The sequence below is a fragment of a genome, unplaced genomic scaffold (assembly GCF_019419815.1).
Source record: "Pyrus x bretschneideri cultivar Hongxiangsu unplaced genomic scaffold, Pyrus_bretschneideri_v1 Contig40, whole genome shotgun sequence".
NCBI classification, from domain to species: domain Eukaryota; kingdom Viridiplantae; phylum Streptophyta; class Magnoliopsida; order Rosales; family Rosaceae; genus Pyrus; species Pyrus x bretschneideri.
In genome coordinates, this window is record NW_025999724.1 from 1008102 (window position 1) to 1028448 (window position 20347).

The following is a 20347-nucleotide window of genomic DNA, read 5'->3' on the forward strand; positions in this document are numbered from 1 at the left end:
ACATGTTAACTTCACAAACGACCATAAAGCCTCCTTCCACAATGCACTCTGCATGTATTTTCCTCTCCCTCCGCTCCAGACTCCTGCTTCTCTCAATTACAAGCTTCTCTAGCGATTAATTTTGGTCAGGCACGGTACTTGGTTGTATCAAGGTTTCATAATTATATGATTTTCTATTTTATCCTCTTATTTTGTGCAAAGTGGTAATTTAGATAGTTAGTTATTAGAAGAGAGTTCCGTTGGCAGAGATCAAATCTGCACTAAGATGCATAAGTTTGATTACTTTTCATCATTGTGGTAAAATGTTATCTGCAATATTTTTCTCATCTTAGGTTTTGGGGTTTCAGGGTTCTTTTCTATTGATTGATTGATTGATTGATTAGGAATGTAAATTTACAAACTAAATCTTATGAAATATACGGGGGTTAATTCTTTCTAAGACTTTTGGCTAGATTTTCTTTATGACCTCATTGTTAGACGTTTTTGGCTCCGTCATAAAATTTTTAATTTCCAAATTTGATTGCGTAGCCTTCCGTTAAGATTTTGACATTTCTTTTGGAGATGTTTTAAACTTTCAATTGTAATTAGCAAAACATTAAGCATAATTTCCAAAAGAAAAAAAAAATTACAATGTGCATTTGCAAATACCTTAATGTTCAGTTATTTTTTAAATAATTCATTCTACAAGTTGGTATAGGAAATTCAATAAACAGAAGGAAAAAAAAAGAAAAAAAAAAGGAAAATAATTGCAGCCACAAGTAATTCCATGTGCGAGAGTACGGGTGGAGCTCCTCGTCCACTGAAAACGCCACGTGGACAAACAATCTAAGCCATCGGGATTTTGACCGGGTATTTATCAATCGAGTCCATCCACGGATTACCCAACCCGTCCCCGACCGAAATCGGCCGGAGGGCCCGCCAAACCACGCTGTTACACTTAAAACCCGACCCAAAGGCGATCTGCCAAACCCGATCACCCCTCCCAACCCGACCCTTCGCCTCCGCGTACGACAGCTCGTACCACAGCGAACTGCTCGACGTGTTGCCAAACCGGTGCAACGTCATCCGAGATGGCTCCATGTGCCACTCAGTGAGTTGCAGATTCTTCTCCAACTCGTCCAGGACGGCGCGTCCGCCCGCGTGGATGCAGAAGTGCTCGAACGCCAGCTTAAAGTCCGGAATGTACGGCTTGACCTTCGCCTTGAAAACCTTCTTCCGAATCAGCGTTATGAAAAACAACACTTGTTCGGTAAACGGCAGGACGAGTGGGCCAAGCGTCGTTATGTTCGTTTTCAACGCGTCGCCCGCCACGGCCATGAGCTCACGCGCCAGCGAAACGCCGACGGTGCCTTTGTCGTCTTCCCGCTGGTAAACGCACTTGTAGTTCTTGTCGTCGGCGCCCTTATGGGTCCGGACGGTGTGTATGAGCTCGTACTTGGACCGGGCACGGTCGCGGTTCTTGTTTGATAGGAGAACCGCGGCCCCGCCCATTCGGAAAATACAGTTGCAGAGGAGCATGGATTTGTCGTTTCCGAAGTACCAGTTTAAGGTTATGTTTTCGGTGCTGACTACGACGGCGTAGGAGTTGGGGTTTGCTTTGAGGAGGTCCTTGGCTAGGTCGATGGAGATCAGTCCGGCGCTACAGCCCATGCCGCCGAGGTTGTAGGATTTAATGTCGGTTTTGAGCTTGTAGTGGTTGACGATCATGGAGGACAGTGACGGCGTCGGGTTGAACAGACTGCAGTTAACGATGAGGATGTCTATTTGGTTCGGTTTGATTCCGGTTTTTTCGAAGAGTGAGTCGAGCGCGCCGAACATGACCGACTCGGCCTCGGACCGGGCTTGCTCCATTGACAGCTGTGGCGGGTTGGAGGTGATTCCGCGAGGCAAGTACGTCTCGTCGCCTAGACCGGACCGGTTCGAAATGCGGGTCTGGAAGTTAACCGTGTCGGGAGCAAACGCGCCGTTGTCTTCCGTCATTTTTAGAAACGACTCGACGGACATTTTGCGTTCGTCTTCCGGTTTGTAGCATGAGAAGTCGACGAGGTAGACCGGTCTAGACCTCTTGGCCCAGTAGAGGCCAAAGAAGAAGAGAAGGACCCCTGAACCGGTGAGCCTGGTGGCGGCGTCGATGCTTTCGAGCCGGACGGCCTGGTTGGTCCAGAGCTCGGTGATCCGTTCCAGCTCCAGACCGGTGAGCTGGATTATTACGGAGACGAAGAGCGGTAAAATGAGGAGGAACAAAATAATGGTGGCTGCGTTAACGGTATAGCCATACCCGAGCTTGACGTACTTGAGCTTGACGGACTGTAAGAAGTCCGGCAGGTGCTGCCGGATTTTGATGACGGCGGAGGACGAGTCCTTGAACGCCATCTCCGCCGTCAATCTCTCCTTGTCCATGTTTATACTACTACTGTTATCACTACTACTTTTAGGATGAACAGAAGCAGCATCCATTGACAATTGGTTTTGATGAGTGACTGCTTGAATTAAATCAAGAGTCGCAAGCAAAGTTGAACACGTCTAGGGAAAGAGTGGGAGGAGAACTTGCGAGGAAGAAGAAACGGGGAAGCTTATAAGAAGAGATGGTGGTGTTGTTCCACATACAAAGTTGAATTAATGGTGAGTAGTTCTTAGAAGGGAGATTGGATAGGCAGATGGCTCAACCACCATTAGGATTTATAGACTAAATTAATATTTGGGTTATATTTGGGTCCAACTTCTAGTTTTGGAAATGTTTGTTATATAAAATTATGATACGAGTGTGTGCGGGTTGATGGTGCCAATTGACTATATGGCCCATGTGAGAGAGAGAGAGAGAGAGAGAGAGAGAGAGAGAGAGAGAGAGAGAGAGAGGGGTTTCTTTCAAGCAAGCTAGGGCTAAAGGAGACTTGTTTTATCTCTCGCACTCATTTGTGAATTTGACATCAAACGTTAATATTAAGTAGACAGGTTTTTAATTTTTACTCTCAATTATTGATATTAAATTGGAAGATAAGTGATTATAGACTAGAAGAATGTACGCTAAGATCATGTTTTGTTACTGTGATCTGATTGGAAGTAGAATTGAAATGCATTATTTTAGAAAAGTTAACATTTGATATATGAGGTAGTAGTACAATTATCGTTTCCTTATTTTCGTAATTAGTTAACCTACAAGAAAGAAATAACGATGTTACGAAAGGATTAAATTTTTTATATGAAACCCTAGTCATATTTTAGCACCAAATATAGGGTTGGATAACTACTTTCTACTAATAAAAACGAGGTCTAAGTTCTAGCTGAATGACGTTATTAAATTGAACAACGGTTCAACATATTGTAGCTTACAGATCCTTTATCAAGCGGGTGAGATCCTATAGGAAATGGACTCAACCCCGGCCAAGATGTTGAACTCTTTTTCTTCTTTGTTGAACAGTTACACATTCTTGACATTTCCACATATGCAACTGTAAAAGCTGGGGACCATTTTGGGGGGGGGGGGGGGGTTGTTAAAGTTGTTACGTTCAATAATATTTGGGACTTTGGATGGTAAGCTATATATATATATGTGTATGTATGTATGTATGTATTACATGATGGGAGTGTGGGGAAAGAAACAAATAAGGGGAAGGGGTATTTTGGGAAATTTGTGTAAGAGAATGAGTGGTGTGGTGGTGCATGGTGGTTGTGGGTGTAGTTGACTGACCAAATCTTTCAAAGAAACAATAAATGGAGGTAGGAGTCAAACCAGTTCATGTAGCCGCTAAACTGTCTACGAAGAAGCAGAACTAACTGACCAAACAAACAAACCGTCCAAAACTTCGCCACGTCTGTTTTTATTGCATTTGATAACGTTAGAGGGATCAAAAATTTAAACTATATTTACAAACTAAATAATGTGTCACTGGTAGGAAATAATTATATTAATTAATACTCAAATAATAATTCAATTATTAACATCCATATCATTTGATTTACAAAATTTAGTTTAGAAATTTGGTCTCCCTCGCAAGCAACAACTTGGATAAGCTGCGAAACTTGTGTAAATGAAAATAATTAACATATGTGATAACCATAAAACATGTCCATCGATCTCAGTGTAGAACATCATTCACAAAACCATACTTATAATCATAAACCATTCATTGGAAATCTCGAAGGAATCACCCAGACATCCGTCGGTTTTTTTAAATCAAACCACAAAGGTTCTCAAATCTCTAGTTCATAAATACGTTAAAAACTAGGCTAGAGCGACACAGTTTAACCGAAGCATACAATAAGTAATCATCAGTAAGTGGTCCTCCAATGCGGATTAACCAAGTTTGCCCAATGCGGAATAATCAGGCGCAACCCTTAAAAAGTATGGTTCTTAATGCGAATTAACTAGGCAGAACCATCCATGTACCATGGCTACATGGTGCAGACTTGGTATCACATAACCCATTGGCACTAGGGCAACAGTCATCTACGAACCTTCACGTTTCTCAAACATCGCAAAAACGCATATCAAATTACTTTCATGAAATAGATCGATAGTTGAATTTAAAAGAAACATTTTAATAAAACTACTAGCACGAGAACTTTCAAGGTAATACCTCATATCACATATACTAAAATCACTCACATGCACGCTGAATCAACTGAGATATTTTGTCACTATGACGAAATATTCCGTTACACTCAACGAAGATTGTAATGGCATACCGGACGAAGTCAGGAATATTCCGTCACGTGATGGAATATTCCATCGTCCCTTCCTTCCTTCTGTAGTCGGCGTCGCCGTGTGCTGTTGCCCGCCGCCATCAATTTCACCGAAAACTGTAAAATTGGCCAGAAAACTTCTCGAAGATATAACTTGTTCCTTTTTTCAACCAAATTTGACGATCCTTATATCAAAATGAAGCTACAAAGACAAGGAACAAGTTCATACCTACTGGAAGTAAAAAAATAAAAAATAAAAAAGAAGGTCAGAGATTGTTAGACAAATAAGGAATATGGTTAGAGTCCTTGTGTAATTGTATATAATATTATTCACTAGTCGTCCTACAGCCGTCCTACCTTGTCCTACCTACACACTAGCCGTCCTACAGCCGTCAAGTCGTCCTACAGCCGTCAAGTCGTCCTACAGCCGTCCTACCTTGTCCTACCTACACACTAGGACGGCTACCTTGTCCTACCTACACACTTGTATCATGTATATATATCCTTGTAATCTTGTAGAGAAAGATAATGAGAAAAAAAGCATTCTCTTCCATTTGCATTCTCTTCCATTTTTTTCCACATTCACGTATCAATAACAAATATATTTTTTAGCCTACATACCTTTTTCTACAGAGATGGCCTAAACTAGTCGAAAAATCTCAGCTCAAATCGAGGTTCTTGGAGCTTTGTTATTTGAGGTAAACCCACGCATCCAATGCTCGAAACTGACTTCTGGGGTGACCGGACTCAATTGGTGGCCGAAAATTCGATCAAAATTAACGTAAAAGATACAGAATTTCGTCGGAAAGCTAGCCTGTTAATGGGCTCGTGGGTTCAGACATATCCTTCATGAATCTCCGCAAACGAGTGTGGTGGTGATCAGGGTGTTGAGGTGAACAGGGTAGTAGTGATGTTTGCAAGGACTAACTCGTCGAAAAAATGACGGTTTGCCGTCATGTGTAGCCCGGGTAGGAGGACGTTGAGAGAGAGAAAGTGCAGAGTGAACTGCATGAGAAGATGGAGTGAGGGAGAGAGAAAGGGAACACGGAAGAAATGGGAAAGGGGTTCCACCAGCACGCAAAAAAGGCCATAAAGATACAAACAATTTGTGTAGTTACAAACAATTTTACAGGTAAAATAACCAAAACTCCGTTTTCGAGCCCCATAGGATCTCCATTCTAGTTCCAAATTTTACTCCGCATATGCAGATGTGTTCGTAATTTTTGTTTGTGTCCCATTACAGGTAAAATTACCAAAACTACTCTCGATTTTCTAGCCCCGTAGGATCTTCATTCTAGTTCCAAATTTTACTCCGCTTATGCACACATATTCGTAATGATACGTACTACTCAAATATGCCAAGAAATGAGGCAAAACATGAAATGAGCTCAACCGCTCATGTAGAATTTCTTCCAACATGGGCATTTTCATCCTTTCGCAAATTCGAAAAAAATAAAATAAAATAAAATAGCGAACGTGTCGTAACAACATCAAAATACGAAGTTTGAATAATGAAATCTGGGGACAGGAGTTCACATACAATCTAGGAATTGGCATGCGCCATAAGTAATTACACTCCTAAGAGGATACAATATAATATCCTAGATATCCTTTTAGATTATCCTGTATACTAAAAAGTCTTTATCGACTAGTATAAAACCCCCATCTTGGGTTCATCTGTGAAAACACAATTATCACATTCTTAATATTCTCTTGCCCATTTCTTGAGTTTTAATATTTTTTATTAACTTAACTGTCAAAGAGTTTTTTATCGATACCAGACTGGCACCCAAGATAATCATTGTTGTCTGTTTTTTTTATAGGTAGTCGAGTTTGCTCAAGCCCTTTATTGAGTACGCAAATTTGATTTTAACAATTATTGATTAGCGTGACAGGTAGACATTACCTGCCAAACTGAAACCATCGGACAAATGACTTGTTTATTCTATAAAACTAATAATTTTTTACTCATCAGTAAATGATGGATCATTCTAGTGAATAATGTCTTATCTTTTAACTTAATGCTTTCTGATTTCAAACCTTTTTTTTTTTCTCTCTATTTAGAATAGATTATAATAATAACATCGCTGGTCATAAATAAATAAAAAATAATAAATACTTTGCTTGTTATATATAACAAATAATAAATAGTAAATACGTTGGCATCACAGTGAATGTAGCCAAATAAAGTAAAGTATGTGGCAGCCAAAAGAAGAAAAATAGTAGAAAATCGCAACCCTTCTGATAAACAATTAAGATTGTAAGACTAAAATTTAAGAGTTGTATTTTGAAGGATTTTAATTCTTTTGATAAACCTAGGGGTATTCAATCAGGATTTTAAGTGATTCTCTGAAATTCAAGGGGTATTCAATTATAATTTTAAGATAGTTTATTAAAATCCTTAGAAATATGAGTGTATTCAATTAGGATTTTAAAGAAATTTATAACATTCCAGGTGTATTCAACTAGAAATTGATTTTAAAGAATTTGAGAAAGTTGAGGAATTAGAGGGAATTGGAGAGATTTCGTAATGTATTTTAAGCATCCACAAATCTTATCTCTCCTTTGAGATTTCATAGTATAAAACCCCATAGAGATTTCATATAAAATTTAGATTCAATTCCCTCGAAATCTCATAAGGGGATATGAGATTTGTGGATGCTTAAAATACACTATGAAATATCTGCAATTCTCTCTAATTCCTCAACTTTCTCAAATTCTTTAAAATCAATTTCTAATTGAATACACCTGAAATGTTATAAACTTCTTTAAAATCCTAATTGAATACACCTAGATTTCTAAGAATTTTAATAAAATATTTTAAAATTCTAATTGAATACCCCTTGAATTTCAGAGAATCACTTAAAATCCTGATTGAATGCCTCTAGATTCATTAAAAGAATTAAAATCTCTTAAAACTCCAATTGAATACACCCCCTACAAATCAATTAAACTCCATAAAAATCTATGGATATATAAATCCATTAAAATCTCTCAAATTCTCAATTGAATACACCTCTCCTCCCTAGACTTCCACACTAGAAAATACTCGTCCAATAGACTGATCGAAATATCCCCCCGCTTTCGGAGCATGTTCATCTTTCTTCTCATATGTCCATGATAATTTCTTTATTTTTCAAAAATTAATTAGTTTTTGTTAAACAAAATCGATGTAATTTTACTTAACAAAGCAACAAATAGCGCTAGCATTAGACTTCGAGAATATTAGACGAGCATGACTATAAATCAGGGCTCGATTGTTGAAATACTGTAGCTATTGTTCACTTCAGTAAGAGCAATTGGAAGGAACCACACCTCAAACAGACTACACTCTCCCTAAAAAAAACCCATACTATAGTACAAAAGAGTTACAAGTGTAAAAAATACATCAATAATGTCATGAGAAATTTTTTCAGACCAACTTCCAACATCATTTATGCTAAGAGCAAAACAAGCTAATAGGTTATTAGTCTATTGGCATTAAAACCAATTATTTAAAATATATTTACATATAATCAACACCATCGAATGAATTTGCTTATGATCATCGCAAAGATGAACGATTGAGGATTAATTAGATGTGAGTTGTTAGAGTCGACAATGAATCAATGAACTTTATTACAAGGTATTATAAGCAGATACGTTTGATGATTAGTGATACATCAATGAATCATATGGATAAAAAAAAAATTTAATTAGACATGCTAGAAATTGATGTTTCTGTCCTTCAATCACAATCACAATCACAATAACAATCACAATCAAAGAAAAAACTAAATTGCATATAGACTGGCCAGTCTGGACCCATGTGAGCTTGTCCTAATTAACAAGGTTCTTTAGCTGATCTTGGTCAACTCATAAGTAACCTAGATTAACCACAAAATAGAATAGGATTAAGGGGGTAACTAGCTATATAAAGTGAAACGAACAACCAGAATGCGTTATTTAGTTCATAAGATCTTGCATTTTATACTCTTATCTTATTAACAAAAATTTCTTCTATGTAATCAAATTTTTGTTCAAGTAACGTTATCATCCAATAAATGCCTGTTACGTGTTTAAAAAAGTGCAATACTCATGGTAAGTTGGTAAGAATTCACTGAATCTACAAGTTCGTCTTGTTTGGTAATTAACTTTGACGAAATTTATTGTAACCAAAGAAGCGTGAGACGTGACAAATTTTTGCATGTGTGGAGCTGCTAACTAGATAAATCCAATCAATGACCAAGTGGCACATTGGGCAACGGCCTGTCTGTTGCCAACTGTGCCTTTTCCAAAACTAATTGCAACATAAATAAAGCTTGGGTGGCAGTGGGCTGTGGGTTGTGTTTTAGCCGTGTAGGGTTTAGTCCATTTAGTGAGAAAAGATGCCGACCAAATTTTATGGAAATTGTTATTTGCATTTTAAAGATATTATTCTATACTTCAAATTTTCTATGTTTGGAAAGAAAAATACACTTATGGAGAGTGTAGAATGAGATTTTTGGAGTGTCAATAACACTTTCCAATTTTATTTGTTGTGATTTAATGGATTTCGAAAACGAAGACTTCGAAATAGAAACAAAAAAAAAAAAAAGTTGGTTTGATTTTCCAAGATACGTTTACTTCATTTGAGACATTATAAAGAAATCAATAAACTGTCTTTATAATGTTTAGGTGAGTGGTTTCTAAGTTTTAAGAGACTGTGATCACGATATTAAGGAATAAATCATAAAATGTTGACAATAAAATTAGAAAATTTCTAATACCAGCATAACAAAGGCATTTTAAGAGATTGCGATCATGTTATTAAGGAATAAATCACAAAATATTGACAATAGAATTAGAAAATTCCTTATAACAGCATAACAAAGGCATGTTCGTAAGAGAGATAGGTAAATGACACATTCTAAGTAGGGATTTATAAACTTTTCTAAGTAGGTAATCCCTCCTATAGACATTTTGCGATTCATTTCTTACAACCTCAATCTCTTGAGACTTGGAAATCCTTTGTCTAAACATATGAAAAATGTTAGAAATTAAGATTACATTGTACTACCACTGCATCTCAAATAGAGGCGAGTCTTACTTGTATTGGTTTTTCGGATATTAGAGGTAGATAAACAGTTACAACACTTGGGATTCTTAGAACCTTTATATCATAACAAGCCTAAAAGCAAGCATACCAATTAAAAAACCAAATACTCATGTTCGAACAATGATGCTGTTTGGGCCCAAAATAATATTATTGGGCCGAGTGTATGTTTATGTTCGGCCCAAGGCTTTTCCAAATATACTATAGGCTGCCTGGTGGTCCTAGGCTTCTCAGTTAGGGTGGTCGAGTCCTGTTACAAGAAGGAGTGATTTAGATAAGAGCGGATGGGTCGAAGTCCTAGTATGGTCCTAATGCAATAAGGATTCTTGGCCGAAAATGAATACGGCCTGAAAAAGGGGTGAGTTCAAAGTCCTAAAAGGAGTAGGATTGGTCGAGATGAGGTTGGATCAAAATAAGAAGTCCTAATCCGAATGTGGTTTCAACTGGATCTTAAGGAGGATTTGTTGCTATAAATAGATAGCAGAGTGCATCATTTGAGGCTTTCTCCAATTCAATACACAATTGGCCTATGCAAACCTCTCAAACATCTTGAAATTTTTTATTTTCCTTTTCCACCGATACATCTTCAGTTTGGATAAATAGCACTGTGAAGATAACCGGCGAACATCTTCAGTTTGGATAAACATCACTGTTACCGTAGAATCAGCCGATCGAGGAGCACCTTCAGTTTGGATAAACAGCACTGTGTCGAGGCCGATTGGTTATCTATCCAAGTCTTGGTCGAGAAGGGTTTCCGAATCCTTATTAGCAGAGGTCATCTTATTAGCTTTCTTGCGTGAAGGAAGGTGTTACAAGTTACGACATTCGGCACATTGAACGTCGAGTGATTTTTTGATTGGATACTCACAAGTGAGTTTTAGAGTTCAGTATTCTGACGGCTGAACCACATTTACCATCAAGACATACATCTTTTCTGAGTACTTGTGTCCATATAGTATGGTGTCAATTCGACGTGCTTATACTCTTACGAATATAATCACTGTGACTGAGTTCGGCGCCGACGGTTCGTGAACTTCGCAGAATTAGCAGCCTTGTCTTCAGGCTCGAGAATCTGAAGGCCGAGACGTGTTCCTTTCTCGGCCGCAATCGCAAGATCAAGAAGTCAGCATCGCGCTTAACACAACATCAACAAATTTTACTCCTCGGCCGACGAGTTGGCACGCTCTGCATCAACCGAAGGACGTAGTTAGCTCATTAGTTACTCGGCCTGCGCACCACGTAGGCTTTGTAATTTTTAGGGTCAACATATGTATGTCTCAAATTCAATGAACTCATACAAGGTGGGTTAGGTGCATATATAATCTAAAGTTCCACCCTAGTAGAAAAATTATATTTTCCTTCCACTCATATAGTTAGACAACAAAAGCAACTAAAAACAATCAATTAACATATAGAACAGGTGCATATTGCTATACTAGTTCACCATGTATAAATATCTTCAAAACCCAAACTCCAACTTGCATTGATTGTTTGCAGGAATCATATTTAGATATCTCATAATTTGAATATGAATTTGTACAATGTCGAAATCGGTACGATTTTTTTTTTATTCTTTCAAACTCGTCGGAATCGATGGGATAAGGATTGAAGACACGGACTCAACGCCCCCCAAAATCGTTGGAATTTGGCAGTTCAATTAAAAAAATTACAATGGCAAGTGTTGTAATTTGTGTGCAAAATTATGGACATGTAAATTACTGACGTGGTGATGTGGTCTACTTACTAGATCTCACCTATGATGATGTAATACTAGTGGACTCCATTCAAAATATGCCTATGAAATTAGACCTATATTGTTTTTTTTTAATGAACAAACGATATCTACGCTAGGAGTGGGCAAACGGATCTAAGACTTGCAGGGCAGGGCGGGTACGAGGCCGGTATAGATTTTCTAAACTAAAAACGAGGCAGGGTGGGCTAAGGTCGAGGCCATGTAATTAGCGGGGCATGTACAGATTTTCTAAAACTAAAAATGAGGCGGGGCGGACCGGGGCCATGTAATTAACGGGTACCGACCTAAACTATTTCCACCGCCTATTACATGGAGATTAAATCTCTATCACTCATTTCTATCACTTATGTTTTCTTGGTCTCTCCGCTCTCAAATTCTTAGATCCAATTCACTCAACTATCTCTTCTCTAGAAATTCGAGCCTTGACCTTGAGGTCTCTATCCCGACTCCGACACCACCATCTGCTCTCCTCAACATCGACAGACTCTGTTTCCCTCGAATTCCCAACTAGAGCACTCGCAGCAGGCGGCGACTCTCTCTTCCCTCGATCTCGGAGTATGTTGCTGCTAACCACCTAATATGGTTCGACTCGATCGATTTTGGGTGTTTCTTGACTCGATCAAAAACCTCACCACCACCATCAGGGACTGGAAGAAGCTTGCTTTCACACTTTAGGTGGCATCTGGGCTGAGATTTGATCTGGGTTTTGAAATTTCAAGTTTTTGCCTTCCATCCCTTGTAATATATTAACCTTTGGATTTTGGAAAGGTTGAGTAAGTTTGTATTTTCTACCCAAATTGCGGGTCTTCTTTTTATAAATCTTGAATCTTCAATATGTAGGTCAATTTTCATAACCCAACATTTCGGTTTTAAGTATTCAAAAACCAAACTTGAATTGTAGCGGATAAACTTGATCAATTTTGTGAGTAACCCAGATCTGCAATTTGGTTGGATTCAATTTGTGGCTGACATAAAAAAATGATATTGGACTCGTGTACCTTGCCCGTTTCGGCCAATTTCAAACGAGCCAGTTAGGTCCGGTTCCAAATTTTGAAATCTCATTGCCCGGCTCGGCTCACGCCGTTATTATTTACAATGGGTAAGGTCTTGTTCCTCTAAATTTGGGGCTGGCCTAGCCTGACCGTGCCCACTCGTAATCTATACTAAGGGGTGAGAGAGTTGGTTAAACCTCATAATAAGCTAGCAATAATGTGGTTCAAATTCATCTTTGGAGAGAATCAAACCTAAGATCTCTCACTTACAAGTGAAGAGGAATATACCACTAAGAAATTGGACCTATATTAAAAGACCATAAAAAGATTGTCACTTTCTTCTCAAAAATAAGTTTTTTTTTTTTTTTTTGGTTGATTTGTTAATTAGAAAATGCCCAATACAAGGTACAACAAACAACCCAATAAAATCAAGGATGGCCAAGAAGCCCATGCAACAAGAAGACGAAAAAGAAAAAAGAAAAACTACAAACTTTATCCTTACTACTCACTGCCCACGACACAAATCATTGCTCTAAGCAAAACCTCTCATACTTTTGAAAAAAACATTGACTACTCACTACCCCACAATACAAATTCAGTGTGGTTAGATAAGTTAGGGTTGGCAGCCGACAGATGACAACTACCTTATCAGACTGCGTTTTCCAGAAGCAACCACCAAAGGCGATTGCTTGGTTAGACAGAGCAGGTTGAAGAACTAGTTTGGCTTAATAGTCTTGGCTGCTTGTTAGAAGAAGTTCAACTAATTAACTATCTCAAGACTCAGCAGGCAAATAATCTTTGATTCTTTCATCGAAAGAGGACACTTCATTAGCTTTCTCGATGAAGTGAAATGTTTTATGATTAGATATTCTCAAGTCACGTTCAGAGTTCGACAGTCAAACGACTGAATTGTTTTTACAATAAAGCACTCGTTTTTTTATGTGTATCTTTATCCCTAAGGTTTGATACCAATTCGGGGGACCTACAATGTTACCAATATAGTCGAGGCAGCTGAACGTGGTGCACAAGATCCAGAATTTCATAGTGATTTGCATAACCTCGTCGTAGGTTATGCAACTCAAGGCTGAAAGTGTTCATTCCTCAGCTGAAGTTGCTTGATTCAAAAGTCAGTAACACGATTCACCACACCATTCACACTTAGAGGCATTCCGAACCGCATCAGTAATCAACCACCAAAAGACATAGTCCCTAATTACTTCAGTCTCCGTGGCACTTAGTCTGTGTAATTTTGAGGACCAACACTTGCCATACGAGTCCAGGATGTTCTACCATTGTCATAGGTCCCTCACTTCCATTACATCAATGCCATAAAATTTCAATCGAAATATCCGTTGGTTCCAATCCATATAACAAGGTGTTGCTAAGCGGAAGGCTCTAATCAATGAGAGCAACTTAGAATAGGACGCCATAGTGGCGGTAAACTTAAGTCCTCCTTATCAATGTCCACAAAAGATGAGTGGTAGCATAGGTCAGAGTTGCTAAATCAGAAAAATTGGTAGAATTTTAAATAACATCACAAAGTTCTTATCAAAATTAAAATTGAACTCGCTAGCTCCATGGGGATGATCATGAACAGAGTATCACATGACTGTCAAAAAATTGGAAAGTACAATCAAGAATGTTCATTGTTCGATCTTCCATCACCGCAGGGAATCAAGAATTTCTCACTTCACTCTAATGATAAATAATTGTTTCTTCAAAATCGTCGATGGATTCAATTCATAGAACTAAAAGAAAGAGAATCCAGACCACCTCAGTTCCGAGGGATTCATATCTCGTTACCGCGGACCACTTCAGGCCTGGCTACACTGCCCGATATATGCTCCCAATTTCCTTTGCATCCATGTACCATTATGCATTTGTGTAGGTCTCAGACCTAAATGCATCACAGGCCATAACAGATCAGAAGAACCAAAAGAAGAGTTTTTATTATGCCCTGCACAAAAAAAAAAAATTAAAACATCTGTCAACAAGCATACTCTCCGTAACAATGAGCTCATATGTACACTTGAGCGAGCGTGCAGAGAGAGAGAGAGAGAGAGAGAGAGAGAGAGAGATGATCACCTTGATTCTTCAGTAGTTTCTTCAGATTTCCACACTATATCTTGTAAACCCGATGAGAAAGTTTTGTAGAACTGTAGTAACAGACATTTAGAGGGCAGAATCAGTAGACAGCACGTTGGCCCTTGAAAAAGAGTACGGAAAATGTTTGAAACTAAAATGTTCAAAATAAAATTTTCGCTTGCCTTGTGGAACTCTAGTGTGTCACCACCAGTTTTCCGGAGCTCTACCATGTGCACGGAGGGAGCCATCTCGAACACCTTAAGCAAGAAGTTAAGAAGAGAGTCAATTACACCATGTTTTACGATTTGGTACTTAATCGAAAGTAGCATCTTTAGTTTTTGTCAAGTTGACCCTTACTAAGTGACGACTTGCTTTCCAAATAACTGTATCAAACACATAATATATATACATGCCAAAGACAATACCTCAGTAGCTACGGAGAGGTGGCCCTTTCTGCCATGCTTGTCTCCTTGCAACTTCATCTGCAATTGCTCGGAATTAGCAGAAGGTATATTTGGAATTTATAAACATAACAGGAAGGTTGTTTTGATAGGATACTTGCATATTAAGTCAAGTCTTATAAAGTGCAGCATGAGAAATAGTAGAATAAAACACATTACCTTGTAGTCTCTCTTGTGAACATTAAAGCCCAAGGGCTTTGCAGCTTCCTCAATTTTGTTCATGATTTCATTTGCAGGGCGTTGGGAAGTAAATCGGGTTTCTCGTTTCACAAGACCCTATAGTATAGAATTCCAAATGATCAGAAGGCAGAAAACTTGCAGAATAACTTTGACAACTACAAAGAATTAGAAGGCCACTATGGATTGTGAGCCTAAGTATGCTCTTGATTCAACAAAACCTATAAGTCCTAAACACTAATACCGCGAATCCTTGATTTTCTAATCTTCCTAAATCTAATAGGCTCCCTAGTTTCTGTCCGACTAACAATCGGAACAAAACATGTATTTTGCAACTGCAAATGCAATCATACTGTAGAGCGCCACACCCAAGCATTCATAGAAAGGAATTAAGAAAATGTCATGCTACATACCATTTGCTTCTCAAATAAATTTTCCAGGTTGAAACTCTTTGAGCTAGAAATAAGCTCAAAAGCATTCATTGATACAGGTTTCTCTTTCCTTTCCGTTACTAATTTTTCCTGCCACAAGCCAAAAGAAAACGACTATTTTAGAATGTGTACAAACTCAAGACAATATTCGATCAAGCACACAGAAACTGACAGATTATTCCGACTAAAGATAACTAGAAAAATTCATGGTTGAGAGACATAAATTAACTTCTGACTAATATTCATACCTTTGAGTTGCCGAAAACAGCATCTACATCATCTAGATTTACATCCTCTTCCACTTTGAACTGCGCTGGCTTGTAGCCTTCCTTAAACCATTCATTTTCTAAGATCTCAGGAATTGTTATCCGCTGTCACAGAAAAAGAAAAAAAAAGGAGAGAACAAGAAAAGAACACCTAGTCAGGCTATATAACAAATGATCGTCTGCATTCAGATATTAATGCCCTGTAATGCCTGTATAATGAGCTTATATGCGCACGCTCATATACCAATGGTCTCAAATAATAACTTTCAAGAGCATATGGGAAGAATGTACTTATTGAATTTTGGCACAGTAGAAAGGGCTTTGGAGCTCACCGTTACAGGGTTTGGATCAAGTATGTGCTGTATCATTTTCTTTGCACCGGATGACAACCATCCCGGACATGAAAATTCAGCTTTGCAGATCTGAAATTAACAATAGCCATACATAAATAAGTTATCCAGAGATTCCCATCATTTAAACAGAGGATGCGAAACTTGTTTACGTACTTTTTTGTACAGCGCTATAATACTTGGTTCGTCAAAAGGCAGGTAACCAGCCATGAGTACAAAGAGAATGACCCCGCAAGACCAAATATCAGCTGATGTGCCATCATAACCTTTATTGTTTAGCACCTGATACGAACATACCAAATGTGAGAAACAAAAGAACATAATCAAACAGCAATGCAATAACTTGTTTTCATAAAGTCAGAAGTGAATACCTCAGGAGCAACATAATTCGGAGTCCCACAGGCAGTATGAAGAAGGCCATCTTCCTGCACAATGTGTACACTGTCTGCTTTAGTATGTCATATAACATAAGTTATAACATATCGGGAACAAGATCAAATTGAACATTCCGACTTCCCACCAACCACAAGATCCAAATACACTCCTCATAGCAAGAGGAATATTCACTTGTGGTAACAGTACATGTGGATTAAACTACAATCAACTTCAATACAATATTTTAAATCTACTAAAATCTTTTTGCAACAATTTTACTCACCCGCACTTGCTGTTCAAATGTACTGAGACCAAAGTCTGAAATCTTCAGGACACCATATGAATCTAGAAGAAGGTTTTCGGGCTACAGAAGAAGTAAAAAGATATAAGTGATGAATACTCAAATAATGAAACCCAATATTTCATTTCTATCGCATGCAGTATGAAACCAAAAACCCAATATTTCATTCTTATCGCATGCATGCAACCAAAAACCCAATATTTCATTCCTATCGCATGCAGTATGCAACCAATGAATCTGTAATAAAGTTATAAAGTCTGTTAAACCTTCAAATCTCGATGGTACACGCCTCTACTATGGCAGTAATCCACAGCATTAATGAGCTGTTGGAAATATCTCCTGGCCTCATCCTCTTTCAGTCTCCCATTTTTGGCCTAAGGAAAAACAGAACTGATAAGGGAGTGTTTTCCAAAAGAAACACAAGACTTGTGTCCTAAGTAACAAGTAAGAACATAGTATTTAACCAAAAACAGTATTGTGCAACCGGGGATAATGCAAGTTGAAACAACAATCGCTTACTATTTCGTCAAAGAGCTCACCCCCATCAACAAACTCGAGAACAATGTAGATCTTAGTTTTGCTTGCCATGACCTATTCATAAGCACAAAAAGTTCTCGCTCAGAAATGTGCGAAGAAATCTGTATATGCATATGGTATTCATTGCGTATTTCAATATCCCCTGTACAAGCATATGATTGTTCATATCATTAACAATCAATCAAATTTAAGATTTAAGTTTCACATTTTTTTTTTAAAAGCTACTATAACGATCATAATGAAAACACCTGTAATTTTTTTCTTCAACAAAATAAAAATGGAAGAGATTACCTCAAACATCTGGGTAACATTTGGGTGTTTGATCAGCTTCATTGTTGATATCTCTCTTTTTATCTGCCAAGACAAGCACCAAGAAACAGTTAGGTATACTTTCATTCCTGCTCTATATTATAACCAACTAAAGTCGTATTTTATCACCTGACCTACTAAAAACATGAATGATAACGTTCATCATTGATCGCCAACTTCAAACCAACCATGAAGAATTAGAGTGGTAGAACAAAAAAAGCAAAAAAAAAAAAAAGGGCATTTGGGTCACACTGCCATCCTAAAATGATTAAAGGCATGTACTGTTTACCAACGCCTCCTTTTGCATTTGGCTGAAAAACTTAAAAACCTTTTCAAAACTTAAAACAATAAAAACGATTATGCACAGAAGTTATTCATACCAAATCATTCTGCACGACATTCCTACGTACATTTTGATTGATTAGAAGAAAAAAGCACATTATATAAGGATTAGGATTTGGGGACACGTTTTTACACATATTTTGAATTCATTTTGTAGTGCCCCTTCGTAATGTGTTTCAACCATCCAAACAATTTATGTTTTATTAAATCATTCATATATCCTCATAGCAAAAAATCAAAACCATTAAAACATTTATTTGGAGTGAAGAAAATAGACGAATATGGATCTACAAAGAAACACTAAATTTAACTAACAATTACATGATTTCAAATTTGTATGATTTTTTGTAGACTCTATTTGAGGTAAGATATAAAAGATAAGATGTTTGATAGTTGAAACACATAATGGAATAGACCCAAAAAAAAGTTTGTAAAAAATGTGTAAAAAGCGTGTCCCCAAATCTTAAACTTATATATATTTATATATGTGTGTGCATGTACATACGTGTTTGATCATCTTGTTTCTGAGGACTTGCTCACGGTGGACGATTTTAATGGCGACGCACTGCCCGGTCTCCATGTTCTTGGCGAACTTCACCTTCGCAAACGTTCCCTCTCCCAGCGTTTTCCCCAGCTCGTACTTCCCCACGCGGGTCCTCATCCTCGGCCCCTTCGCGCTCATCTTGCTTCCCTTCCTTACCGCACTATCAAGATCCCACGGTCCGAAATTTCCAACTTGGTCCCGCGCAAAGGATCTAAAGATTATAACTCAGTGTTTGTTGCACCTTCTGGGTCGGGTTCGATAGGGGAGAGAGAGAGAGAGAGAGAGAGAGAGAGTGTGTGGCAGATGATGAAGAAGAATAAAAGGGAGGGATTAAGGTGGTGGTGTTTACCGTGTCGACAGCGTGTGGGATCCTTCTGATATTCTCTCATCACAAGTTCCGTGGCTGTCCTGCATCTTCCTAAATCACCTGCTATTATATCTCATACTTTCATCGATAACTGTCTCTTATTTTCTCCTTTTTTATTGTTTTCCCAAAATACCATTTTTCTCAAAAGGCTAGAATTATGGTTTGGAGCTTGTTTTAGTGGTGGCGGAGTTATTCGCGCTCAATCCAAACACTCTCACGTAGGTGAGAAATTGACTCGATTTAAAGTGTGGTCTAAAGCATCTTTAAAGAATTAACAAATTTTTTCTTTAAAAACATCGTTTGCTAATTTCACTTACACGTTTATGCTACTTTACAAATTTGTCACTCTATCAGTACCTTGAACTCACTCTCTCTCTCATATTTGCACCCCATGTCTACTTTTCTTTCCACTTTTTCTAACTTCCCCAATCCACTAATTTTTTTTTGCATAATTTAACATTAATTTAATTCTTTTTAAAACTTTTAATCACATACTGTATCTAGTATATATAATTATAATATTTTCTTGTTTTCAGGCCAAGGAAAAATATATAATTACAATATTTCTTATCATGTGCGCATGTCAAATGTGTATCAAAATATAACTCGGTTGAATATAAGAATCTCTAACATATCATATAAGATTTTAGAGCATTTTTGTAACTAATATAATGAGATTAATTAGTCTTTATTTCTTCATATTTACAATAAGAGTATAACTCATAATAATAAAAAAACAAAAACAAATGAGATAATGTATAATTTGGTAGTTATTATTTCATAATAGGATTGATATCTAACCTAATTTGTTTGATTTCTATTTTATACTAACGTTATTATTGGTTAGTCCAATTCATTAGCATTGTTTGGATACAAGGGCAATTGTATAATCGTGAGTAGACTGCTAATTATGTAGGAGAAACAAACGATATAGAAAAATACAAACGTGAGGTCTCATGCAATAATTGAGGTATGTCTCTCTCCAAGTCTAAGGGCTGGCAATTGCATGGAAGCTTCAAAGTTGGTTGGGACATATTGCCCTTGCCAAGCCACGCGAGACTTTGTTTAGTGTGACCATCACGTAACCATGTGGTGACATTCACTCAAGTTATAGTATGTGTAACATGTAGATTATTAACAACATGTTATGTAAGGGTGTAAACATCACGTACAAAAATTGTTAAATCGAAAAACGGCATGTGTACAAGAAACAAAAATTAATAATCAAGTTAGGCCGACATGCCATCTTTGTAACACTATGTAGAAACTCCTTCCTCTATCTCCATGTATAAGCAAGAGT

General features: G+C 37.7%; 2 protein-coding genes across 3 annotated transcripts; both read right to left on the reverse strand.

Annotated features, from left to right (window-relative positions):
• Positions 1 to 637: 637 nt before the first annotated feature.
• Positions 638 to 2780, reverse strand: LOC103942916 (3-ketoacyl-CoA synthase 1). The gene has a single exon (XM_009353114.3). The coding sequence runs from the start codon at positions 2455 to 2457 to the stop codon at positions 826 to 828; it is 1632 nt and encodes a 543-aa protein (XP_009351389.2). The 5' UTR covers positions 2458 to 2780; the 3' UTR covers positions 638 to 825.
• An 11222-nt stretch (positions 2781 to 14002) lies between these two features.
• LOC125469039 (CBL-interacting serine/threonine-protein kinase 9-like) lies at positions 14003 to 19252 on the reverse strand. 2 transcript variants are annotated; one of them, XM_048565924.1, is made up of 16 exons: positions 19030 to 19252; positions 18642 to 18924; positions 17777 to 17839; positions 17468 to 17539; positions 17215 to 17322; positions 16931 to 17011; positions 16644 to 16697; positions 16429 to 16554; positions 16255 to 16344; positions 15905 to 16027; positions 15639 to 15746; positions 15208 to 15324; positions 15013 to 15069; positions 14770 to 14844; positions 14588 to 14658; positions 14003 to 14459 (listed from the first exon to the last, which is right to left on the reverse strand). In XM_048565924.1, exons 2-16 carry the CDS (start codon positions 18816 to 18818, stop codon positions 14453 to 14455), a joined length of 1329 nt encoding a protein of 442 aa, XP_048421881.1. In that variant the 5' UTR covers positions 18819 to 18924; positions 19030 to 19252; the 3' UTR covers positions 14003 to 14452. The 2 variants fall into 2 exon arrangements, with proteins under 2 accessions (XP_048421881.1, XP_048421882.1); XM_048565925.1 differs by lacking the exon at positions 19030 to 19252 and having other exon boundaries at positions 17488 to 17539; positions 18642 to 18777.
• Between the last annotated feature and the right edge of the window lie 1095 nt (positions 19253 to 20347).